Genomic DNA, 26,489 nt, shown 5'->3' with positions numbered 1-26,489 from the left:
ACTGTAAAATTTCATGCAGGTTAATGACGTTATATTAAAAAATAAATAAAAATAGTTTGAACGTAATTGTAGATTTGGTGATTTTTGAACTCAAAAACAAGACCTGTCAAATCACTTGTAATTGTTTTGCTTGAAGCCCTTTTTAACTTTGTAATCTAGATAAAGAATATGCCTTTGTCACAAAACCCAATGAGATACGGCCACACAGAAGGTCACACAGATGTGTGCTTTGATGACATTGGGAGGTAAGTGACTGAGGGCCTTGGGTGTGGGTTAAAAGTTGCACTAATTTTGCAACCCAGTTGCATGTGATTAATGTATATATATACACACACACACACATACACAATGTGTATGTTGGCGATGGGTAACCTGTGGCCCCCCGGATGACTCACAACATCACTAGCCATATAAAAATAAAATAAAATAAATTGTATAGTAGCACCTTAGAGACCAACTAAGTTTGTTCTTGGTATGAGCTTTCGTGTGCATGCAAAACAGATGCACGTAGCCAGGGTGCTGTCCTTTTTCAGAGTGATGCAGTTTGAACTCCGCAAAAATGGATTTCATTGGTGCCAAATGTAAAAGAACTGCCCCCCTGGATCAGGCTCATGGCTCATTTAGTTCAGCATCCTGTTCTCAGAGTGACTGACCAGGTGACTAGGAAATCCGCAAGCAGGACCCGAGCACAACAGCTTCCCCTTTGTAGTTTCCAGCAGCTATTATTTGGAAGCATACTGACTCAGACTATGGAGGCAGCACATACCCATTGTGGCTAGTAACCACTGATAGTTAAATTCATGAGGGAGGAAGCAATTTGCCTACTATGCACCATTCATTTAAACCACATGACTTCAGCTAAAGAATCCTGGGGACTGTGGTTTGTTGGGAATTGTAGTTCTGTGAGGGTTTCCCAGGATCCTTTGGGGGGAAGTCATGTGGTTTAATTGTATGGCCTTGCTGCCCAAGGTTGGGTTTTTTGCGTGTATTCAAGAGATTGTTTCTTTCCTTATGCCTTGTTTTATCACCGTAAACTATAAGGTTGAGATGTGAAGTAGTCACCTGAAATTTAGTAGGACACCTCATCTTTTTACGGTGTCATCCATAGTCACTGTTGACAACAAAGCTAGCACCTTCTGCTTGTGATCAATTTACAGTCGTACTTTGGATCCCGAACGCCTTGCGTGTCAAATGTTTTGGCTCCCAAACAACGCAAACCTGGAAGTGAGTGCTCTGGTTTGTGAGTGTTCTTTGGAACCCGAACGTCCCAACGCGGCTTCTGCAGCTTCCCGTTGGCTGCAGGAGCTTCCCTGCAGCCAATCAGAAGCCGTGCCTTGGTTTCCGAACATTTTGGAAGTCAAACGGACTTCCAGAACGGATTCCGTTCGACTTCCGAGGTACCACTGTATATTGTTTCTGAGGAATGGAAGCATTTGCAAAGAGACTTCCACCACTGTTTTACTTTAGTGAAAACTGAAGAATATTGATACAGTTTCGTACATGTTTGTGTAAGATTGATCTTGTTTCTTTGAATAGCTGCATTGTAACTTGCGGCAGTGATGGAGATGTCAGGATTTGGGAAGGTCTGGATGACAATGACCCCAAGTCAATTAACGTGGGAGAAAAGGCCTACTCGTTTGCTCTCAAGGTACTGCAGTTATGAACTATACGGCGGGGACTTGGAGATACTCTGGTTCTTCCAGTATGTGAGCCTTTGTAAAAGTAGTGTCATCAAATAGGCCTTGTGCATTAGGCAAATACCTACAGTGAGGTTGTCATTTTCACAGCTGTGCTTTTTGCTGATTGGAAGTCAGCAACATTTGAACAACCTGTTGCTTCTGCTATACAGTCTTATTATGTCAGGATTGAATATAGTCACTGACTTGATTACCTGTGACAAGTAAGAATTATGACTAGGCACAAAAGCTTTTGTAAATTGGAACAACTGGTTCTCTTCATTCACCTAGACTGTCTGTGCTACAAATTGTTTCCGTGAACTCGTTAGACAAGTAAAAACTTCTGGTGTAGCAACTTTCTTTTCAGCGTTGTGCAAGGTGTTCAAAACTGCTAACTTAATTGAAAGAGGTATCACTTATCATTTGTATCGCCTTCTGTTTTAACGCCAGCAGATAGTAGATGTATTTAGAGTTGGGTGGAATGTTTCTTTAAACAAAGTAATTATTTTATGTTTCCTGTTTTGATGGAAAAATAGAAAAAGATGAGTAAAACATTAGCAATACAAATCCACATGTTCGGCATCAGCAACTCCTTTCTGAAACAATATTTGAACTACATTTTATTTTGCTAATTTAAGTTGGGCTCTTGTTTCAGAGTTTAACAAGACTTTCTTCATTGCAATATTATCACTTTGTTAAATTTGATACTCGGACTGCAGTTTTTAATAACAGTATTTTATTTGTGAAACCTTGCCCAAGTCTGCCCTCTTGTGAATACAGCAAGTTAAAGCAACTCAATTGATACTTATAATTGAGATTATTATTATTATAAGCCTGAAACAAGACTGCTATTATAAGAAAATCACCCCCTAAATATTTCAAATCTTTATCTTTTATTAAAGGTTGGTTATGCCGTGCTTGCGAATTTACCTGGCTACTTGTAACGCCGTCAGCATTAAAGTTATTGTGCTGTTGTTTGTTTGCTGTGACCATTTTACCATTTCCCTCTTACCATTTTGGCCCTGGGACTCATGTTTGCTGCCCCCACCCCATGTCGTTACTGAATCTGTGCTTCAGTGGCTAATTTGCTACAGCATCCAATTATAGTACGTACTAGACCAGGCATAGACAAACTCCAGGTGTTTTTGGACTACAATTCCCATCATCCCTGACTACTGGTTTGTTAGCTAGGGATGATGGGAGTTGTAGTCCCAAAATATCTGGAGGGCCGAGTTTGGGGTGAATGTACTAGACTGTTCCTTGCTATTGTTATGTGGAAAGTATTTTGAAGATGTAATTTTACAATGGTTGTTAATTTTACAATTGTGCGTGTGTGTGTGTGTGTGTGTGTGTATATATATATATATATATATATATATATATATATATATGGATTTCCCCAGAAATATATTTATTTGTAATTTGTAATCCATGCAAGGACGTTCCCAAGCCCATATTTGCCAAGGGAACATAAATGGGGGAGGAGGCATGGCCCCTCCCCAGTCTCTACCCTGGCCAGTCTTTGAGCCCAGCTGAGTAATATGTATATTCGGCCTGAAGTGTATTGACAACTTTATTAGTACTGAAAAGGCAGTTTTCCCAATCCTTTTTTGGATTTCAGTCTAACATTTTAAAATTACAAAGAAGAGTGGAATGAACTGCTCCTGGTGTCAGTGGATGTTTATTTAAATCACCTGACCCTTCCATTGCTTTATTTGTAGAATGGAAAATTGATTACGGCAGTCTCTAACAATACTGTCCAGATCCATACATTCCCAGAGGGTGCTCCAGATGGTATCCTGACACGCTTCACAATGAATGCAAACCATGTAGTTTTCAGTGCTGATGGGACCAAAGTAGCTGCTGGATCCAGGTAATTTGACTCTGAAGTAGAAGGGAAAGACACACAAACTGCTTTCCCTATGAATTTTGAATACCAGCAACCTTGGATAGAAGACATTTTAATATTCTGTTTATGCGGATGGCACAGGGATGCTGGTGGCGCTGTGGTCTAAATCACAGAGCCTAGGGCTTACCGATCACAAGGTTGGCGGTTCGAATCCCTGCGACGGGGTGAGCTCCCGTTGCTCGGTCCCTGCTCCTGCCAACCTAGCCAACCAGCCAACTTTTACTGCCATTTTTCTACCTCTTGCTCTTGTTACAAGCATTTGTAGGTGATATTTGTGGAGGTGGTTCTCAGAGTCCCTAATTGTCATTTTAAATTAGATCAATTTGTTGTAATTGCCTTGAAGGGCTCATGGCAGGAAGGCAATTTGGCAGAGTTAGTAATTCATTATAATCAACAGTTTAATTATGCATTATGAAAATGGTTTTTATGTCTATAATGTTTGATAACACAAATGAATCTCTGAATTGCAGAGATTCAACAGAGGTTAACTTTTTCTGTGGTAGAGTAATTGTGTTAAGTGTGCCCACACTTGCGTAGAAACATGCAGTGCCTTTTAAAAAGTATATCTGAACTGTAATTGTAATTGAATCATTTTTAAATGGAACAAATACTGGTTCATTTATTCCAATAAAAGTTAGATTTTCAGTTTTTCATTATATAGCACAACTCCTAATAGTAGTATTATGATTATCCCTAGTGACTTCCTGGTGAAGATTGTGGAAGTAACTGACAGCAGCCAGCAAAAGACATTTCGAGGACATGACGCGCCTGTTTTAAGTGTGTCATTCGACCCAAAGAACACTTTTCTGGTAACAACTTTTCCAGTGGACTTTCTCTAATCTTGTCTCTTAAAAGTGGAGCACACATTTTAATTAAGGTGGTTTATGTAAAACATGCTTCATGAAATAAATTAATAATTTAAAAATTCAAAACTAAAATTACTTCGTGACATATATAGAGCACAGAATAACCTGCAAAGCTATATAACTATGACTCTCAGGATTCTTTGGGGGAGAGACACGACAGTCAGATGCTAATATAAAGTTTATAGTGTTCATTATCACTTTTTAAAAATGAGATTTTGTCTTGACTTTGTAAATACACAACCATTTCTTTTAAGAGTGCCTTCAAACAAAATATTTCTCATACAGTGTGTGTGTGTGTGTGTGTTTGATATGGCACTGGCGAAGTGACTCCATGAAAAAGTAACTATGCCAAAATGAAAATCAAATTCAGGCTTGATTTGTTCAACTATTTATTCCAACACTTGATAGGAAAACATCAAGGGCACCTTAAAGGCTAATACAGTGTTTTTCAACCACTGTTCCGCGGCACACTTGTGTGCCGCGAGATGTTGCCTGGTGTGCCATGGGAGAAATGGAAAAATTCAAGAGAATTACTTTATATATAGTCAATATAGGCACAGAGTTAAATTTTTTAACATTTTCTAATGGTGGTGTGCCTCGTGATTTTTTTCATGAAACAAGTGTGCCTTTGCCCAAAAAAGGTTGAAAAACACTGGGCTAATACATTTGAAGACCAGTATGTCCATGAACGTTTGATTGCATAATATGCTTATGAAACTGTTTGCTGTGCTGCTGTTTTAAATGTAAACCTTAATGCAGTAGTACTTTGCTGGTTGGTCAGAGGCTAATGACTCTCTAAAAATGTTTCCTTGCACAGGCATCAGCAAGCTGTGACGGGTCGGTCAGAGTGTGGAAAATTTCAGAGCAGGTAAAATGCCACTTCTTGGAGTTAAACCAGGAATTTTACCACAAGAGATGCTTAAGTAGGTTTTTAAATTTTATTTCTCTCATGTCTGCATTGACCTCATACCAACTCCCATTGTCTGTGTTCAGATATTTACGTTTTCGTGCTCTTAGAAAAACCACCCCCTTCTTTGTTTAGTGCAAGGGGGCCATGCCTTCTGGAAGAGAGTGTTTCTTTGCAGGAAAAATGGTCACAGGCTACTCAGGCAACCAGGAACATATACTGTGAAGGCAGCAGGTTCATAAGAGTACATATTTACCAAACCATTCAAATTTATGGCTTGTCCTACATATCATTTTCCACACCAACCCTGTTCAGACATTTTAAAGAAACATTCCAGTTAAGGGATGCAGTTAAGGGATGCATTTCATTTCTCGAAGTTCCTAATGATCTCAAAGTTTGGGTAGCACTATGTAGCAGGAGGTGGCTGAATCTCAGCAGAAGACATTCTGCAGAGATACTTAACTGGCATAGTTGAAGAACTTTTTCCCCGATTCCCCCAGGCTGTGGATCCACAGTGGCTATCTGTCCTTCCTTGGGTGGGGACTTGATGGCACCCCGCTTCATCTAAAACTCATCATATTTAAATAATAATTTAAAAAAAATGTCCAGTAGCACCTTAGAGACCAACTAAGTATCTGAAGAAGTGTGCATGCACATGAGAGCTTATACCCAGAACAAACTTAGTTGGTCTCTAAGGTGCTACTGGACATTTTTTTTATTTTAATTTTATTTATTTAGACTGTGTCAGACCAACACGGCTACCTACCTGAATCTCATCATATTTAGGAAGAGTTCATCTCAAGATGGATAACCACTATTAACTTACTTTGTTTACAGAGTTGTGAGACAAACTGGCCATTGCTGCAGAAGTGTAATGATGTGGTGAATGCAAAAACAATATGTAGACACGCATGGCAACCCAAAACAGGAAAGGTAACAAGTTGTCTTTATGTGTTTTAATCCGTGTGTGTGCGCGCGCAAATTTGGAAAAGCAATGGGTAGGAAAATGTTTTAGAATCTCTTCAAATTGTTGTTCCTCTGAAAATCAACCTGCCCTGATGCCACTGTGCAGTGGAGATGTATCAGCTGAGTGTTTAGAAATCCAACATGTGCAACAATGGCACAGCCCTGCTCGGGATTAAGAATGGAGAGTGTTGGTGAAGGTGCTGCTGTCGTTATCATCAATGCTGTGTCTTCTAAGTAATGCAGATGCAGAAAGTGGGCAACTTAGGAAATGGCACAAGAACCTCTTCCCATACAATAGATGATCACGATTAATTACATTTATTGGTTGCTCTTTACACAAAGCAAAAAGGGCAACCAAAAGTAACTTATATTCTTGCTAATCTTTTGCTCAGAAGAATCTCTGGCCACCTCCAAAGCTTCAAATTTGGAAGGAAGGGTAGCCACTTGTCATGTTTGCCAGAGGGCAGTGCCACGCTTCTCATGGCAAGCAGCATTGTGGAAGACTGGTACTCGGTATATCTGCTGTAGCATGCATGTGCTTGGCTGATATCAGACATTTGTTGGATCAATCTCCATTGCTCCTGCTTTTTCTGACTCAGATTGTTGCCACAGGCTAGCCTCTCAGCTTTGTTGGAATAGGACGGAACCCATACAATATATTCTGTGTTCTGTGTACAACGCTCTGTGTCTTGTGAGTCCCTTCCAAAATGAATGAAGCATCAGTGCTTGCTTATCAAACACTGTATTATTTTTAATTTGTTCTTTTATTGTTTTACACTGCCTTGATATTTTATGATACCGTGGCATAAAAATATTTTTATAACTAAAGCAACAAAACCAGAACTCGTTTTGCAATTGAGATTTGCAAGGAAACCTAGTCAGATGGGCGGGGTATAAAAAATAAAACTATTATTATTAAAAACAAAACATTTCCCCCCTCTGAATAGTTGCTTGCTGTTCCAGTAGAGAAAGTGGTTAAACTATACAGACGAGAAACCTGGGATCATCAACTAGATCTGTTGGATGAGTCCGTCACACAGGTTGGTATCCTCCAGGTGCTTGCTATTCAATCTCTACATATTGTAAGAAGAAGGCTTTCCTGACACATGAAGGAAGTGCTGGCTATCCATCGCTAAACTGATCGCTCACTGGTGGCTATGATATGTTTTTTCTAAATGAACAGTCTACCTGCAGGGAATCCTGTATCTCCTTACCTGGCAGATTAGGCCTCATTGAATTCAGTGAAACTTACTTCTGTGCAGACCTGTATAATATTGTGCTGCAAACATCCTTGGGATCTAGCAGCTCCTCTTTGGAAATCTGATACAGTATTAGTGGTTGTACCGCTTGCTGAAAAGAGTCTACTTGCTCTCAGTATCCTACGCATATGTATAAACAGTTCATTGCAAAGGTACTGTTCAGTTTCAAGTGCACTCAGGCATTGACTCTTAACCAAAGGAAACTAGGCCCAATAGTCCTTCCTATAGATAGATGCATCATTGCTCAGGTAAGCACAGAGTGCATAGCAGAACAATGGAATGTGTTACCTGTGGGATATTAATTTTCCTTCCAAATGTTAGAATTGTAAAAATTGAACCTGAAATTTCATAGTACTGGGCAATGGTTGTGGCAACTGGAAATAGTTTCTCAACTTTCATATTTATATAAGATACAGGGTTCCCCCCACTTAAATACAAGGCTCCTCATCCCTCACAAGGATGATAAATAAAAAGTTAAAATGAGTGCCCAGTATCTTCATACATCTGTTTTGTCTTTCAGTTTGCTCAGAAAATCCCAATATAGATGCTTTCTTTTCCCACAAAGAATTAATAATCGGCACGGTTGCTTGGTGCCCAAAATGAAAGCGAGATTGTTCAACGTGTTCTGCAGTTAATGACGCATCCTTTTTTTCTTCCTCTTCCCCCACTCCCCACCAGCCCTTCAATGTTGTAGCCTGGTCTCCGTGTGGACAGTATCTGGCAGCAGGAAGTGTTGGTGGCTGGATAGTCATTTGGAATGTGGACACCCAGGAGTGCTTGGAGAGGTGCCTGTAGTTTTCATAATGTGCCTTGTAAAGATGAGCTTCCACAAAGTAGAACAATTCTTAAGAGAGCAATTGGGAGCCACAGGTCTATGAAATGATCTTAATGGCTTTTGCTTACCTTGAGTTTAATCTAGAGATGAAGCAGCTTATGACAGGACAGACGCCTTGCCTTGTTTTCTTGGTCCATCTCTGTCCATTCCATGCAGTCATAACTGTCAGCCTCTTTGTGCTGCAGTGCTGAGTGGTGTGGATTTTCTGGAAAATTTTGAATTGGGAGAGTTTCTGGGAGAAAAAAAATCCTATGTAAATTATGGCGACTTGCATTGGGTGAAAAATCCCGATGCCCTAGAGCAGGGGTGTGGAATTTCAGGCCCATGGACCTAAGACATTCCTCTGTGTATACCAGCTGTGCAAACTGCAAACAGCCCACATTAATTTTTAGCTGGGTGTTGGGCCTGCCTGGGCATAGTGGTGTGGGTTGCACAGACCACATGTGATTTATCTGTCTTAGTAAGAACCAATTAGAATTGTTCTTAACTACATATGATTCAGAAAGATGTAGCACATTGAGAAGGTTTGATGAGCTCAGGAGGACTAGCGTGTTTGTTTCTCACTTCATTGATTAAAATTACAGTATTAGGACTGGTACATGGCACAGGGTTTCTTCACAGGGTTCTTGTGTTCTGCTGTAGTGATCTTTGCTAAGCCAAGAATGATTTGTCCAAATCCTGTGAGCTAAACAATTTTTTTTCTTAACAGATCGTGATTTTAAACCTGCACAGAACACTGGTTTTTCATTCTTTTTTAGGGTGAAGCATGACAAAGGTTATACCATCTGTGGTCTGGCTTGGCACCCAAAAGACAGGCAGGTTGCTTATACGGACATGGAAGGCAATCTGGGACTACTTGAGAATGTCTGTGATGTAGATGGAAAGAAATCAAACTGCAAGGTAATACAAACCAGAAGCTTTCTTGGCTTTTTCGGTATCCTTTCCCCTTATCCACTCATGTAAATCTGTAGTTTGGCAGGCTTGAGGATAAAACGTGATGTTTTCTTCATGGCGCTATGTGGATTTTATGACAGTAACTTTTAAACCATGGCTTTAGGCATCTGCTCCTGGTGTCAAAGATTACGACGAACTTTTTGATGAGGATGGCACCGAGGACTTCCTGAACGGAGACTTGGTTGGGGACGACTGGGGTTCCAAAGCAGCGAGGAACGATGAAGATGACGACGATGACGACCCCATGATGGCATCGGGCCGTCCCAGGAACCGAGGGGCAATAATAGAGGATGATGAGAACTCCCTAGGTTTGAATTTCCCAAAGCATGGTGTGTGGAGCATGGGTGGGGGGACAAACAATGCAGGAACTGCAGACACATTGGGGATACTGCCAACTTGGCTCACAATATCCTTTGGTTGCGGGGTGGGTGTTGCAAGATTATTATTTTTTTAAAAAGCCCTTGCTTTCCTAAGCCACTGATACAAAGCCGTCTATCTTGCATAGATACTGGATTGCTGAAAGCTAACTCTGCCCTTGATAAGGAGGAACAAGAGGATGACCAGGAAAGCCTTGCCCCGCTGCTGCCACTGTCATCAACCCAGAGGCCTTTCTACGATGGGCCAGTGCCAACTCCTCGGCAAAAGCCCTTCCAGACTGGCTCCACTCCGGTTCATCTCACTCACCGCTTCATGGCGAGTTTCGTTTCTTTGGCTGATTAATAATAAATAAATAAATAAAGTTGGGGAAAGGCACTCTTGACCTTCCGTCCCACCGTCCAAGAGTGATACTGAACCGAGAAGTACCCCCAGGCTATGCAACTGATCCTTCAAGGGAGTATGATGCCACCCAAAACAGTACCAGTTCCCAGATCAATTGGTCCCTTCATCAATCGTCTCCTTTTTTGGGGGTGGGGGAGCAGGCTGAGTTCTTTTTTCTCTTCTTTTTTACAGCAGTGCATATCTACATAGGCTGCTGTTGCACAAAAAAAAAAACCAAATCGAAAATTCTTTCTAGTAGCACCTTAGAGACCAACTGAGTTTGTTCCTGGTATGAGCTTTCGTGTGCATGCACACTTCTTCAGATTGGTATCTGAAGAAGTGTGCATGCACACGAAAGCTCATACCAGGAACAAACTCAGTTGGTCTCTAAGGTGCTACTAGAAAGAATTTTTGATTTGGTTTTGACTATGGCAGACCAACACGGCTACCCACCTGTAAAAAAAACCAAACACCTTCCTTCCATAAAGGGTATGTGTACGTACCTCACAATGCCTGAATGGAGGTGAAAACTAGGTTAAGATTTCTATGTGAGTAGGAGTGACACTTCCCTGCAAATTTCAATAAATAAAGTGCCATCTTTACAAGTAGAGAAACAAAAGGAGAAATGTCACAGGAGCAAGCAACTTGCCTAGTCTCTCAAACATTGCCCCTGTCTTTTGCTGTTTGGAGTAATAAACCACAGTAGAATATAAGTCTGCACTGCAGCCTAAACTCTCCTCTGTGGTCTAATATTGGCCAGCATTTATCAGATCATTTCACAGCAGACATTGGAGTCCTCTCTTGGGCATGTGGTATTGTCACCCCCCTTTGCTTTTTGAAATTTCTTCTGCCCTCAGCCCATTAAACCAAACATGTCAACATAATCAGCCAGTTGTCCCCATCAAATTAAGGGGGAAATGGAGAGTTAATAATTTTCATTTAAGTTGTTGTATCTTGCTTTTCAAGAAAAGGATTGGAAAGTGGTTTCCAGAAATCCCGCAATAATGTTTAACAATAATAACAGGAATATTTTATTATTTATACCCTGCCTGTCTGATATTTGTGTAAACATGTATCAGTATAAAAACATTATAAGTCTGCTTTACTTACAACATGTCCATCCACAGAGTGCATCTCTTCAGGACTTTGTGAAAGGGGTGGATCCTACCGTGCAGCCCTTGTGCTTTTCCACTTAATGCAGATACAGATCCCACGGGGGCCTCTACTAGACCAGGTGACCTGGGATCCATCCAGAGTAGAAAGCAGGCATTTGAAGGCTATATGTTGCTTTTCTGAAAGTAGTGTTACTATTGACGTTCCTCCCATAGGTGTGGAACTCTATTGGTATTATTCGCTGCTATAATGATGAGCAGGACAATGCCATTGATGTGGAATTCCATGACACGGCCATCCATCACGCAATTCACTTGCCAAATTCTTTGAATCACACAATGGCAGACCTTTCCAGTGAAGCTATTTTGCTAGCCTGCGAGAGCACAGAGGAGCTAGCGAGGTAACACTTATTTTAATGTTTCTGTGAAGAACACAACTTGTTAAAAACAACAACTACCAAACCTATTTTTGGCATGCCATGGGTTTACCTGTAGTGGTTACGATCAGGATGAATGGATCTCAGAGCTGTTGTTAGTGCAACATACCTTTGAGATACTGTTACCATTTGTTTCGTGCAAAACCTCAAGGGGGCATCTGAGGAATGAAGAAAAGGTGGAGCTGATAAATGAAAGAACACTTACTAATTAATAAATTGGTGATCAGTTTTCCTAGCGTGTTTTCAACTTGTAACAGTACAAACCAGCAATTTAGTCTCCAACAAAACTGCTACTTTTGGGTGAAGATCCCCCCACCCCAAGAAATATGTTCAGCAGAAAGACTGTAGTTTGAACATTCCTAATCACTTGTTTTTTGTTCCCTCTTGGCCCCCCCCCCCATTTTTAGCAAGCTTCACTGCATACATTTTAACTCTTGGGATTCCAACAAGGAGTGGACAGTTGACATGCTGCGGAATGAAGAGATTGAAGCGGTTTGTTTGGGTCAGGGCTGGGCCGCGTGTGCCACAAGCACCCTTCTCCTCCGCCTTTTCACGAATGGGGGAGTTCAGAAAGACATCTTCAGCCTCCCTGGCCCTGTGGTGTCCATGGCGGGACACGGAGAGCAGTTGTTGGTGGCTTTTCACAAAGGTGATTTCCCTGGCAGGCTTCTTTCCCCTGTTTAAATATGTTTCAGGGTTAGTTATGTTTCCTCCTAAACCTCCTTTTCCGCTGCAACTTCTGTTTCAAAAAATGTTGTAGAAGCATCATGCTTTGATTTTGAATGGGAAAATGTTGAGTATGTTAATTTAGTTGCATTTCTAAAGTGAGCCGTCATCACATACCCAACAACTTCCATTTGTTTTTAATTTTACCACTGGCTTTCCGCCACCCGTCTCTCTGACACCCCTGTCTTGCCACAATGAAGTTTAGGCTTCATTGGAATTGTTTTAGGATAATTGAGGGTGAAAGCTGACAGTATCCACCTGCTAGCAGAACAGACACGGTTGACAGGATGGATTCTCTTCTCCCTCACAGACCCCCACACTTCAGGTTCGGGAACCTTCCTTAGCAGACTTGGGGGAGGATGGGGTGGGAGGATGGAAGGCTGTGGTGTTGAGGGGAAGAGAAGAGAGGAAGGAGATACTGCATAACAAAACAATACATAAGAATAATAAAAGAAAGACAAAAGAAATTAGAAAAGAAATAAGAAAGAAATAAAAAGTAAAAGAATAAAGAAGCAAAGAAGATCCATCAATTTCATTAATATCTGTTTTACATAGATGACTGACTTCCACCAATCTCACAACACTTCCTTTTTTACTTAACCTACCTATCTGTATTTCAATATTCTCGTCTTAATATGCAAGTTTCTTCACGAGATTATTCTAGACACAGCCAAATTTTAACCCTTGAGCCTTGTCTTTCAAAGCATTTGTTGAAACAGTCCCATTCCTTCTTAACTATATTTATTGGTTTTTGTCTTATTATGCCTGTCAACTTAGCAAGTTCCAGATATTCACAAAGTTTGCACAACCATTCTTCCTTGGTGGGTATTTGATTGCCCTTCCAATACTTAGCCACCAGAGAGCCAGCATGGTGTGGTGGTTAAGAGCAGTGGACTAGGGGATAGAAATTCAGCCAGCTCCTTCAGGTGCCCAGAAAACGGCACACTGACAGAGCAACTTCCAGCTATCTTCACCCACCATAAGCAGCTCCTATTCTGCAACTTCCTTCGGTCTAGAATTAATCGCCCCCACCCCTTTTGCATTTATAGGTACTGGCTTTGAAGGAGATCAGTGTCTTGGGGTGCAGCTGCTAGAGCTGGGAAGGAAGAAGAGGCAGCTTTTGCATGGTGACCCACTTCCTCTTTCCAGGAAATCCTATCTCACATGGCTAGGATTCTCAGCAGAAGGTAAGATGGTTCGTTTCTCTCCTTTATTCTGAGATGTGTCAATATCATTTTCCCGGGGAGAAATGTGCAGCATTGTGTGACAGACTTCCCATTCCTCTACTCCAGGGGTCAGCAGACTTTTCCAGCAGGGGGCCAGTCCACTGCCCCTCAGACCTTGCAGGGGGCTGGACTATATTTGGGGGGAAATGAGCGAATTCCTATGCCCCACAAATAACCCGGAGATGCATTTTAAATAAAACGACACATTCTACTCATGTAAAAACACACTGATTCCCAGACTGTCCACAGGCCAGATTTAGAAAGCGATTGGGCTGAATCCGGGCCCCGGGCCTTAGTTTGCCTACCCATGCTCTACTCTCCCCTGCAGCCCTCTCATGCCCCATCAATTCTATTCTAGAAGTTCCCATGATCCTTTATATTGAGGGGTGGGTGGGTACAAGGGGGTCTACAAGCAGAAGAGCAAGTCCCATTGCACAAGTGAAAGTTTGTTCTGTTAGTGGATGGACACAATTGGATATTGCTCACCAGCTTGGATCCTAAGTTTCTCTTCATGAAAGTGAGGGGAGCCAGTTTCCACCACCTCCCCTGCAGCCATCTGCACTATATTCCAAATAATTCCCAAAGGCTCCCCAGCCCCCAGGACAAGTGGGAAGGGCGTGGGGGACGGGGAGGGAAAGCCCTGGTCCATGAATGTGAACTCCTTAGGTTCAGACCCTATTTCTGCAACTGTAATTTGTTATAGCAGTTTTTAATACTCAGTTTTGAATGATTGCAGCCCTTGGACCTGATGGTGAAGGGCAGCTAAAAATCTGAATACAGTGGTACCTCAGGTTACAGACGCTTCAGGTTACAGACTCCGCTAACCCAGAAATAACGCTTCAGGTTAAGAACTTTGCTTCAGGATAAGAACAGAAACCGTGCTCTGGCGGCGCAGCGGCAGCGGGAGGCCCCATTAGCTAATGTGGTGCTTCAGGTTAAGAACGGTTTCAGGTTAAGAACAGACCTCCGGGACGAATTAAGTACGTGACCTGAGGTACCACTGTAAAATAATGATGAGTGGAAGGGAAGTTAGGGTGCAAGCCGTTATCCCTAAGGGCTGGTTGACAAGCTAAATTGGCCGCTGGTGTTGTTGAAGATGCCCGCAGCCTCCTAAGAGGTAGAGATGCCTGCAACGTCCTAAGCTGGGAAGTTCAGCATTATTAGTGAACACCCAGATCTGTGGTAGATGGATCAGGGCAAGGAGCTTTTCAAGAGCAAAACTTAGCATCTCTAAGCTTGAGGAAGATACCAGGGTGGTTGGGGGGGAGAGCACTGCTCCTTTGTGAATGACAGGTGGCTATCCTGCAAGAGTAACATTGTCGCTGTCGAAACAATATAAAAAAAAAATTCCTTCCAGTAGCACCTTAGAGACCAACTAAGTTTGTTATTGGTATGAGCTTTCGTGTGCATGCACACATCTTCAGATTGTTGCTGTCGTCTACCAGCTTAAGAGAGTCACTGATGCTTACTTGTACTCTTGCTTGCTCTTGGAGATTACAAGACATGGCTGTTAAAACCGAATTTCAACAACTTAGTTACTACAGACTACCAGAAGGTGGTGCCATTTCCAAAGTTAACAGACCCTGATTCTCTTCCAAATATGCCACACTTTTTTTTATTCAGTAAGGCAGAGAGGAGTGCTGCACTTAACATCCTACCTGTAGCTCATGCGTCTGTGTCAGAGAGAACCCTCAAAACAACACTGTGTGTGTGTGTTCCTGATTTTGTAGGTACCCCTTGTTACGCGGATTCAGAGGGCGTCGTGCGCATGCTGAACCGAGGACTTGGTAATACCTGGACCCCAGTCTGTGACACAAGGGAGCACTGTAAAGGGAAGTCAGATCACTACTGGATTGTGGGCATTCATGAAAACCCACAGCAGCTCAGGTGGGAAGTTAAGGTTTGCATGGTTATACAACTGAAAAGCACGTGAATATTCAGGTGGTTTTGTCCAAAGCCACCTGTCCGTTTATCCTCTGCTGCTGTCTGTCTACGACTTCCCCACTGTTGCCTGTTTAGTCCAGGCCCCTCCAGCTTAAATTTCTTGGGTGGGAAGAGGTCTGTGTGGAGCTGCTAGCAATGAAAGCATCTCTTCCCCTTTAAACAGCCCGCTGTGCAACTAAGCTGCTCTTAATTGACTTGACAAAATTAAAAATTAAAAAATTCCTTCCAGTAGCACCTTAGTTGGTCTCCTAAGGTGCTACTGGAAGGAATTTTTTAATTTTTAATTTTGTTTTGACTATGGCAGACCAACACAGCTACCTACCTGTTAATTGACTTGCTTTGGTTTATTTTTTGCCACCTTTCCACAGCGAGCTGTCCCCAGAGCAGCTTCTAACAGCAGCTAGCTAACAAAGCAGGTTAATAAGTTTAAGTAAAACAAAAACCGCAACAGTTTGGTGGGTGGAACAAATTCACTATTACAGAAGAAATAATCGAGACTTACGTACCTTCAAAGTGGAAATACAGTTAACAAAAAAAGCTCCAGTTGCTGGAGAAACAGGTCTTATTGCAATGCACCAGGCTGCTCTTGCCTTCAGTGATGGTATTGCCACAACTACCATCACTTTAGGGCTGCCCTGAATCTCCTCTTTTACAGCAGACACCCTGCAGATAGAGAGCGCAGCCGTACATGGTCACTTTACTTTTATCTTTCTCTTCCAATGGTTCAGTTATTTCCCCCTGATAAAGCTCAGCTTGGGCTCACTGCAGCCACTCAGGGAGGCATCTTGCTGTTATCTGTGGACTTGGCCAACTGTACAGAAACGGCATGTTCTTCTGCTTCCCCCATTGAATCATTCATTTCTAGGGAAACAAATGAAAAGCCCCAGGATACGTCTGGGTTGATGAATGCAAGTCACAGTCATTGTGGTTTTCCTTCCTCTTCCAAGAAAGAAAAAAGGCAGAAAGTGTGTTATTTAAATATAGGGTTTCTCTTTATATTTTTGTTTTTTAAATATGTCACCCATGAGAATGGGTGAATGAAGGATTTGATTGTAATAGTGTAATTGAATGGGGCTAAAAAATTTAGATTTGTTCTACTTTCTGTAATACTTTACTTTTTAAAAATGAAAACTAATGTGTGCCATTTTTCTCCCCTCTAATGTGGGAGAGTACGGAAACTGCCCCTCCCTGACCTTTGGTCAAAGGCCTGGAAACGATGCCTTATGAGGAACGGCTTAGGGAGCTGGGTATGTTTAACCTGGAGAAGAGAAGGTTAAGGGGCGATATGATAGCCATGTTCAAATATATCAAAGGATGTCATATAGAAGAGGGAGAAAGGTTGTTTTCTGCTGCTCCAGAGAAGCGGACACAGGGCAATGGATTCAAACTACAAGAAAGAAGATTCCACCTAAACATTAGGAAGAACTTCCTGACAGTAAGAGCTGTTTGACAGTGGGATTTGCTGCCAAGGAGTGTGGTGGAGTCTCCTTCTTTGGAGGTCTTTAAGCGGAGGCTTGACAGCCATCTGTCAGGAATGCTTTGATGGTGTTTCCTGCTTGGCAGGGGGTTGGACTGGATGGCCCTTGGGGTCTCTTCCAACTCTATGATTCTATGACCTGCAGACTGAAGTGGTAAAATGCAAGAAAAGCTGTACCTTTTTATTGTGCTGTGAGTGCATGAATTGGTCCTTTAGACAGAGCCTACTCAGGGTGGGGGTGGGGCGGGAGAGACACTGCTTTTAGGTGTGCATCTTAGTTCTGCGCTTCCCTCCTTGCAGATGCATCCCTTGTAAAGGAGCCCGTTTCCCCCCTACGCTTCCCCGTCCTGCAGTAGCAGTGCTGCCATTCAAGCTTCCTTTTTGTCAGACAGCAACAGATAAGGGCCAGATGGAGGTAGGGAAAGTCAACATTGGTTTGGTTTGCTGGCTATCTTGCATCCGTGCCCTCTTGACATGTGTGTCCAGATTATTAAAGCAGCCCTTGAAACGTGTACGTAGTCAGAACTTGTGATTTCGTCCGTAGATCCATATTGGAAATGGGTGTTGTTAACAACGCCAGTGTCATTAATGAAAGCAACATTATGGTTGTTGTTATTTATTGCACTTTTCACCCTTCCTATGTTTGGATCCCAGGTGAAAAACAATAACCGCATAAAACACATACGTCACATGATAAATATTAATATAATAAAAAATATATCAAAACCGATTGCAGTCATAGACAAATTCCTTGCTGCAGCAGCAACACATAGCAAAATAATACCAAGTACCAAAAACTGAAGGGAAAACAATATATCTTTATCTGGGGCCAGAAGACTGAAGACCTAAATAAGGGGTTGCAGTTTGCTTCCTTTTCTCAGACCCATTTTGTATGATTTTTGCTTTGTCTGTATTGCATGGAAGTGGAGCACGTGAGTTCCTTGAGTAGTTTATCTGACACGTCATTTAATGTAAAATACATCTGATGCAAATTATCTCTGTTGTGAAGAAACCACTGCAGAAACCCCTGTTCTTATCTGTGGGGCTGGTCAGAAATGTTTGTTGAATTCATGTTTAAATTCTATGTATTGAACAGAAAACATACAGAAGCTATGTCCGTAGTTGTATATGTGTGTTTGCATTCATTCATCCATTCATTCATTTAATACACCACTGGGTTGTAAAAACCCTCAAAGTGGTTGCGCATGTGGACACATCACATTGTGTGTTTGTTTATTGTAAGTACTAGAGCAATCTCAGGACCTTGTTAAATTCCTGCAAATATCGAGACCTACAAATGGTCCTGATTAAACAGCAATGTGTTGAACTATGTTTCCTCCCTTTCTTTTTCCTGCATGCTTTAGGAGCAATTTTGGCGCTCTGTCTTGTTTCACCGCTACCTGGACTACTTATCCCAAAATGGATATGAACACGATGAAAGTGTGAAAAGCCAGGCAACCCAAGAACAGCAGAATCTCTTGATGAAAATGTTTGCAGTAAGTGTGGGAGGTTCTCAATTCAAAAAGCAACTAAAGTTCTTGATCCAGTGTGGTGTAGTGGTTAAGAGCAGTGGACTCGTAATCTGGTGAACCGGTTTGCTTCCCCGCTCCTCCACATGCAGCTGCTGGGTGACCTTGGGCTAGTCACACTTCTCTGAAGTCTCTCAGCCCCATTCACCTCACAGAGTCTTTGTTGTGGGGGAGGAAGGGAAAGGAGAATGTTAGCTGCTTTGAGACTCCTTCGGGTAGTGATAAAGCGGGATATCAAATCCAACTCTTCTTCTTCTCCTTGAAGCATTTTGGTGTCGCACTGCTTAGCAAAATAGCATTATTTCTTTGCAGCTTGGGAATTTGGTTGTGACCCTTTATTAACCCCAGAAACATACAAAGGGTGTTTAGGCTTGAGCTCTCACTATTGGAATATCTAGCTTGCCAACACACATCGTGTGGTCTGAGTGTGGATAGATAACGCAGATAGATCTGCTCAATCAACACACAAATCTTGTGGCTGGGCATTGCCAACCCTTCTCCTATCCCCAGGCTGCTGAGAAGTCCCAGGTGGGCTGGCTGTGACTGTAGCCAGGGCCGCTGCAGTGGGAGGAGCCAGAGGTATCAGGGATGGAGGCAAGGCAAACTATGTGGAATGGGGCAGAATGGAGAATGGAGAAGGGTGAGGAGGAGGGGCTGGATAAGAGAGGAGGAATGTACCCGGGGGCTTAATGCATGAGTAGCTAATGCCTAAGAGGAGGCTCTTAGGCCTTGCTGAGCCAGGAGAAAGCTATGCCAAGAGAGGAAAGTGATGTGGCCACTGCCCCCCCGCCCCCCCCCCCCCCCCCCCCGCTGGTGAAGCCTCAGTAAACTAGCCCTAATACACCATAGTTCCTTGGTCTGCCATGTCATCACCCCAAAACTTTGCACTGACCATTACTGTCTTGTCTCCGGTATGGTTTTAAAATTTTGAGGTCCACTTCTTAAATTACAGTTTTCAAAGGCAGTGTAACTCCAGTAGCAGGCTGGTTCCCACCGAAGTTACTGCTTTTTAAAAGAATGACCACAGGCAGGTGGCTTTCCAAATGACAGGAGGATGAGTACAGTAGTACCTCTGGTTGCGGACGCGATCCGTTCCGGAGGTCTGGTCGGATCCCGAGGCTTCCGCAACCTGAGGACCACTTCCGTGCATGCATGCGTGGCAGAACCTGGTAAAATACTTCCGGGTTTGCCGCTTTCGCATCCCGAAGTTTACATAACCAGAGGGTTATGTAACTGGAGGTACTACTGTATAGCTTTTGTTCTCTTGATTTTACAAGAGAACCTTCCCTTGCTAAACACACGGGACTTTGTTTCTCTTTTTCCCTTTTGTATGAATAGCTTTCCTGTACCCTAGAACGCGAGTTTCGCTGCATGGAGCTTGCTGAGCTTATGACTCAGAATGCCAGGAGCTTAGCTATCAAGTACGCCTCTCGCTCTCGAAGGCTGAATCTCGCCCAGCGGCTCAGTGAACTGGCAGCAGAGAGAGCAGCAGAGTTGGCAGCTGCTGAAGAGCACGGCATGCAAGAGGAGGAGGAGGAGGAGGATTTCCGAAACCATCTGAACGCTGGGTAAAAAGAAATTCCAGAGTGACACTACAGTTGGCAGACTTTTGCAGTGAAGGAGTTGCAGGGACCTCATTCATCACGCAGGCGTGTACTATCGACAGGTAGTGAGTGTGGGTATTTGTGTGGCTTGCTGTCCCATATTCTATCTGCCAGTGCCTGAGGTTTGGTGGTGTTCCTTCCCTGTCAGTAGCGTGGATAATGGGGAGCCTTTTTACTGGTGCTCAACCCCTGGACTTGAAACAATGCTTAAAAAGGGAACAGGCACCATTTGAGAGCCAGTGTGGTGTAGTGGTTAAGAGCGGCAGACTTGTAATCTGGTGAACCGGGTTCGCTTCCCCGCTCCTCCACATGCAGCTGCTGGGTGACCTTGGGTTAGTCACACTTCTCTGAAATCTCTCAGCCCCACTCACCTCACAGAGTGTTTGTTGTGGGGCAGGAAGGGAAAGGAAAGGAGATTGTTAGCCGCTTAGGGTAGTGATAAAGTGGGATATCAAATCCAAACTCCCCTTCTTCTTCTTCTTCTTCTTCTTCTTCTTCTTCTTCTTCTTCTTCTTCTTCTTCAATGAAGAACAAATTTTCTATAAAAAGTGAGATACGGCCATCTTTTTATGGCTTGAAGTTGATTCTTGTGGGGACTGGGATGTTTCACAGACTGGGGATGTTCTGGAAAGCAAGAGTTAAGCTTATCATTCGCTCCTAGGACAGAATAGCATTTTGAGTGTAAAGGTTTGAAGACAGGAGATACACACACACACACACACACACAGGGCCTGTGTGAATATAACTGTTAACCCATTGTCTGCACTCTTTCTTCACTATTCACCACTGTCCTTAATTGTAGATAAGGGTTGTGTGTTGGCAGTGACCTTCGCTAGAGTGTGCTTTTAACCAGACTTGATGTTAGCTCTAGGACAGTCCGTTAAGGAGCTGTGCAACATATGTTACTGCTCTTTATATTTTCCCTGTATCCTCTCCTTCCTTTTAGAAACCTCAGAGTGATTGATACCTTCTTCCAGCCACACACACTTAGTTCCATCAGTGGTACAGCACTGTCTATTCCTAGCCCTTCACTGAGTTTAACAGAAGTTTGGTGATGTGATTTATTTTGGTGCCAGGGTGTGTAGTTATCTTCTTCTTTTTACCTAGGTATGCAGTTTTAAGATATTTTCTAGCCTGTGACCTAAATCAGTTGTTGTTTTAATCTTACTAATGGCTCAGTGTGTTACATATGTGGCAGCTGCCTCTTATCTATCTGTTTATCTAAATATCTAACTAAATGAGTAGGCTGCTGAGTTCCTTTATCTGCTTTCAGTTACAGTAGCACCCCCACAGAATGGGGTCAGGCCCAGATCAGAAACCTTCAACGTCAGCAAAGTGTGGAGACCCACGAGGAAGAGAAGGAGGAGGAGGAGGAGGAGGAAGGCACATCTGAAGTGACAAAACCTAGTAAGACTGACAGATCCACACAAGTATTCAGGGCAGAAGGCTGTATAGTTGTCATATTTCTCAGATCCTGAGGATGGGTTGTTGATAAGAGCAGACAAATAATGCATGACAGGCTCCGCAAAGAAGAACTGCTTTCTGGGGTTTATTTTTCTTGTTCCAGTTTCCTTTTCAAGGAAGGAAAAGCTTGCTTCTCCTTTCCCTCAGTAATCAAAGTAGCAAGTAGGGTCTGTCTTCTGTGTTTTCTAGCTTTTAACATTTTGTAGCTCGCTTACCATCTATTTTGCTTAGCTGGTGTTCTTCACTAGGACTATAAAACAGCATTCATGTTTAACCTGGAAGATGCCTCAAATTTCACTCCTCTTCTACTGTTTGCACTTATATATACACCATTTGTCATTTCTCCTCCAGTCTCTGAAAAGGTGTCTACTCCCAAATCTGGTGAGTCAAAATGATTATTATTTTCTAGGCAAGGAAAAAATATTCATGCTTGTGCCTGTTTGTGCAACTTTTGGTGTCAGCTGCCCAATTGCAGTTCCTCTCCTTTTGTCAAACAGCATGCTTGCATCACTTTAATTCTGATGTAATAAATTGGAACACTTCCTCTCCAGCTCCCGGTGTGCCCCCAAAATCAGCTATGAGGAGTTGGGGGATTGTGGGGGGCATGGGGAGAGGTGGCTACAGACAAACCTTATTTTATTGTGTTTTGCTTTATTGTGGTTCGTGGATATTGCTCCTTACCAGGACATGGGTGCCACTTCAGGCAGCCCAGCCAGGGGAAGGAAGCTCCCCGCTGCTGCCCCTCTTCTGGCCATAGGAGTAGACTATGACTGGAGCTGGGTTTTATTGCAATATTAGCTTTATTGCCATGGTCTAGAACCGAACCTGCAATATCTCTGAGGTATGCCTATGCGGGTGGCGCTGTGGGTTAAACCACAGAGCTTAGGGCTTGCCGATCAGAAGGTTGGCGGTTCAAATCTCCGTGACGGGATGAGCTCCCGTTGCTCGGTCCCTGCTCCTGCCCACCTAGCAGTTCGAAAGCATGTCAAAGTGCAAGCAGATAAATAGGTACCGCTCCGGCGGGAAGGTAAACGGCGTTTCCGTGCGCTGCTCTGGTTCGCCAGAAGCGGCTTAGTCATGCTGGCCACATGACCCGGAAGCTGTACGCCGGCTCCCTTGGCCAGTAAAGTGAGATGAGCGCCACAACCCCAGAGTCGTCCACGACTGGACTTAACGGTCAGGGGTCCCTTTACCCTTACCTTTATGCCTATAAATGGAATTCCATGTATACAGCATTGAATACAACCCTAAAAGTAAAGAACACATAAGATTAATTAATAAAGCACTTCTGCATACGTAGGCCCACTTAACTATTGTAAATGGAAAAAATTAGTTCCTTATCCCAAAAGGCACACACAGTGTTTTCTAAAGGTTTTCATTGGTGTTCTTCTCCCCTATCTCTTTTTTCTCCAGTAACCAAAGCTGCAGTTGTGTCCAGCAGTCAAAAGCGAGTCAATCCCTTCAAGGTGAGAATTTGGTGATTTTAGTTCACTTCAAATTTTAAGTAAAATGTGTGAAGATTGTCAGAAATCCTGAGCGATGGAAAGTAAGGTTTTTTAAATGTTTTGCTCCTCTAGGTATCCAGTAGCCAAAAGGATCAACTGGTTCAACTGGCTAATATCATAGACAACATTACCAAACAGGGCAAGAAAAATTCCATGCCAAACAGCCGAGTTGCTCCAAACAAGAAGAGTCCAGTTATAAAACCACTGGTTCCTAAGCCGAAGTCAAAGCAGGTGAGGATCTTGAGCTTCATGTTTACTTACAGTCGTAACTTGGAAGTCGAACGGAATCCATTCCGGATGTCCGTTCGACTTCCAAAACAATCCAGAACCAAAGCACGGCTTCTGATTGGCTGCAGTAAGCTCCTGCAGCCAATCAGAAGTTGCGGAAGCCCCGTCGTATGTTCAGGTTCCAAAGAATGTTCACAAACCGGGACACTCACTTCGGGTTTGCGGCGTTTGGGAGCGAAAATGTCCAGTACCAAGGCATTCGGGTTCCAAGGTACGATTGTATTGGGGTAGAGCTCATCTAATTCACTGTTGTCAGCTCATATCAAGTGCAAGAAATGTTGTACCCTAAGTGAGGGCTGTAAGATCAAGCTTGAAGGTCAGTTTGTGAGATGAAGAAGGGAAGAGAAACACAGAGTGAGCGCCACTGAAGGGCAGGGCCGTCTTAAGCATATGCAGTGCTGTGGTGCAAAACTCCCTCCGCCACCCGTTTCCCAGAGTTGTCCACCTTTTTTTAGGGAGGGCGGCGGGGCTGGAGGAGGTGGGGAGGAAGCGGAGGCTGGACGCTTCGTGCCACAATGGCCACAGCAGACAGAGGCTCCAGGTGCAGCATGGCAGAGGCAGGTGAGGGCGGCGAGCTGATGCTGGGAGGCACCTTGTCCAGTCTCCGCCTTCTTCCCTGGCGCCCTCCAGAACTTGGTGCCCCACTCCACTAGCCTCTATGGGAAAGACGCCCCTGTTGAAGGGCCGCAAAACAGATCAACCTCCACCTCCTCTTTTGTTTCCTTTATCAGGCTTGTAAGATCTTTAATACTTGTAAGATCTTTAATAGCATACTCGTGATTTTATTGGGAATACTGGGTGATGCACAAAGACTAATTGCATTTTCTCTCAAGGGCACACATTTTACTTGTTTTGCTTCTGAATCGTTGCTAGGTGTTGCTTGTTGGCACTGAAGAAGATTTTCATATCTGAAATTTGTTGGGCTCATCTCAAAAAACTTTTCCAGTTACTTGTTGAGGGTTAGGTTTATAGTTGTGGTGCACCATTCATAAATAACAATATGCACATGATAGAAAAGTGAACACTGAACAGTCAAGGGTTGTTACTTTATCTCAAGATGTATACAATTTTTCATTGGTTGTTTGAAAGTGGTTTTTTTAAGTGGGTAAAAAACGAAGTTGCGTGGTCAAAAGGTAAGACCCTGGAATGCCTGTTGTTTTTCAATACAAAGAAGCAGGAAGTAGGTGAAGATAAAATACATACAAACAAACAAACAAATGCACACACACGCGCAAAGCAAAAGAAATGCTGTCTCACTTCTGTTGTAGTTAATAATGCATTTAAAACTGTTGACTGGGAGAAAAAAAAATATCTATAAAGACACCCTTTCAAGGGAAATGTTTTAACATCAAGAGATGGGCTCCCAGAGTACTTTATGGTCTGAAATGCATAAATAATACATGTTCACTGTGAATTTTAGAAACCTGTATCCAATTGTATAGGCTGCAGCAGCTGCATTTTTCCAACCCCGAACACCTAGTACTGAAAAGAAGAACTTGGAGGAGAGAGGAGGGAGAGCTGAAGCACCCCCACCTGAACCACCTCAGACTCTGACTGAGAGCAGTGACAATAAAAGGTCAGTGTCCCAGGGGGAGGGGTCTTTCCCATTGCCATTGTGGGGTGGCAAATCCAGAAAGCTCCCCGGGCATTTCAAAAGTTCCGCTGCAGAATATTTCAGAATCCCTTTCTATTCTTCTTCTTCTTCCTTTTTCCAAGGCCAAAGACCGGATTCCAGATGTGGCTAGAAGAGAACAGAAGCTGCATTGGGGCAGATAATCCTCATTTTGAAGAAACAGAGATAATAAAAGAAGGCATGAGTCGATTCAGAAACCTGTCTGCTGAAGAGAGGATGGTAATGGAGTTCCCTCATGGAATGTTTTGCTTCTGTTCATTTGCTTCTTCTATAGAAATCCTTTTTCCTCTGTTTCCTTTCCCCGTTCCTGGGTTCTGCTGCTTTTCCATTGTCTGTTCCAGCATTGTTACCATGCCCCAGAATGAATGAGGTAGCTGCATGAAGCATTAATCTGCACGTTTGGCACAGTGTGGCCTATGCTGTGCCACGTCAGGTGTGTAGAAGCTCAGGCCCTCCAGGTGTTGCTGAACTACAACTCCCATCAGCCCCAGCAGGCATGGGGGGGGTATAGCTAATGTTGCAGAAGACGTAATCGGGATTCAAGATGACTAACAGAATGGAGAACTGGGCCTAAATTAACCCAGTGAATTTCAGTAGGAACAACTGTAAGGCACGAAGAACCAGCTACACAAATAAAAGATGGGGGACACCTGGCTTGCCACTAGTAAATGTGAAAAGGATCTCGGGGTCTTAGCAGACCACAAGCTTAACATGAGTCAACAGTGTGAAATCACCCAGTGAGCTTTCATGACTTAGTAGAGATTTGAACCTGTGTCTCTCCAGGTCTAATTCAATGCTAATCACTACAACATGCTAACTATAATATTTGCACTGCACCCCCTGCTCAACATCTCCCCATCTTTGCTGCAGTTGGAAATCTGGTCTAGGGGTGATGCCATGAGAGAAGCCAGGATGCTGGGCTACAGATGGGATTTAGGTTTAATGCAGCAGCCAGGCTCTTCTGATCTTGTTATGTTAGGATTCCCTAGCTGAGCAGTATCATTCAGTGACACTGTTTCGCTCCTGCACTTTACCTCTGAATAGCTGAAGAATGGCAAATCCCTGCTACGTTAGTTAATTGGTTTCCTCCCCTGCCCTAGGTTTGGACCGAAAAAGCCAAAGGAAAAGAAGCTGGCGATTCCTCGGAAGCGAAAAAGCGGAAGCGCTTGGAAGGTCTTAACAGTGATGGGCAAGAAAGCCAAGGGAAAAAATCAAAGGAGGACACAAGCTCGGTCACAAAACCCAGTTCCATTGAACAGTCTGCCATCGCAAAGCTATCAGCATTTGCCTTCAAGCAGAGATAAACCAGCCTGTGCTCTCCTAAAGGGTACCTTGTGGGCTAACTTTAACCTGTTGTTTGAACCAGCCTCCAAACAGGTGTTGCCCTTTTTTATGTTGTGCCACACATTTAGT

At 43.2% G+C, this 26,489-nt stretch overlaps 1 protein-coding gene across 1 annotated transcript; it reads left to right on the top strand.

Annotated features, from left to right (window-relative positions):
• Positions 1-159: 159 nt before the first annotated feature.
• On the top strand, positions 160-26,489 carry WDHD1 (WD repeat and HMG-box DNA binding protein 1). The gene is made up of 24 exons (XM_033166413.1): positions 160-245; positions 1,537-1,648; positions 3,398-3,549; positions 4,283-4,394; positions 5,269-5,319; positions 6,196-6,291; positions 7,272-7,364; positions 8,262-8,368; positions 9,177-9,318; positions 9,476-9,680; positions 9,878-10,065; positions 11,460-11,644; positions 12,088-12,329; positions 13,456-13,593; positions 15,363-15,519; positions 17,354-17,468; positions 18,418-18,549; positions 19,921-20,150; positions 21,460-21,593; positions 23,064-23,116; positions 23,228-23,386; positions 24,886-25,019; positions 25,160-25,295; positions 26,177-26,489. The coding sequence occupies exons 1-24, from the start codon at positions 169-171 to the stop codon at positions 26,378-26,380; spliced, it is 3,354 nt and encodes a 1,117-aa protein (XP_033022304.1). The 5' UTR covers positions 160-168; the 3' UTR covers positions 26,381-26,489.

This window comes from Lacerta agilis, chromosome 1 (assembly GCF_009819535.1).
Source record: "Lacerta agilis isolate rLacAgi1 chromosome 1, rLacAgi1.pri, whole genome shotgun sequence".
Lineage (NCBI taxonomy): Eukaryota > Metazoa > Chordata > Lepidosauria > Squamata > Lacertidae > Lacerta > Lacerta agilis.
Note: the sequence above shows the minus strand (reverse complement) of the source record. Positions and strands in the feature narration are given on the sequence as shown.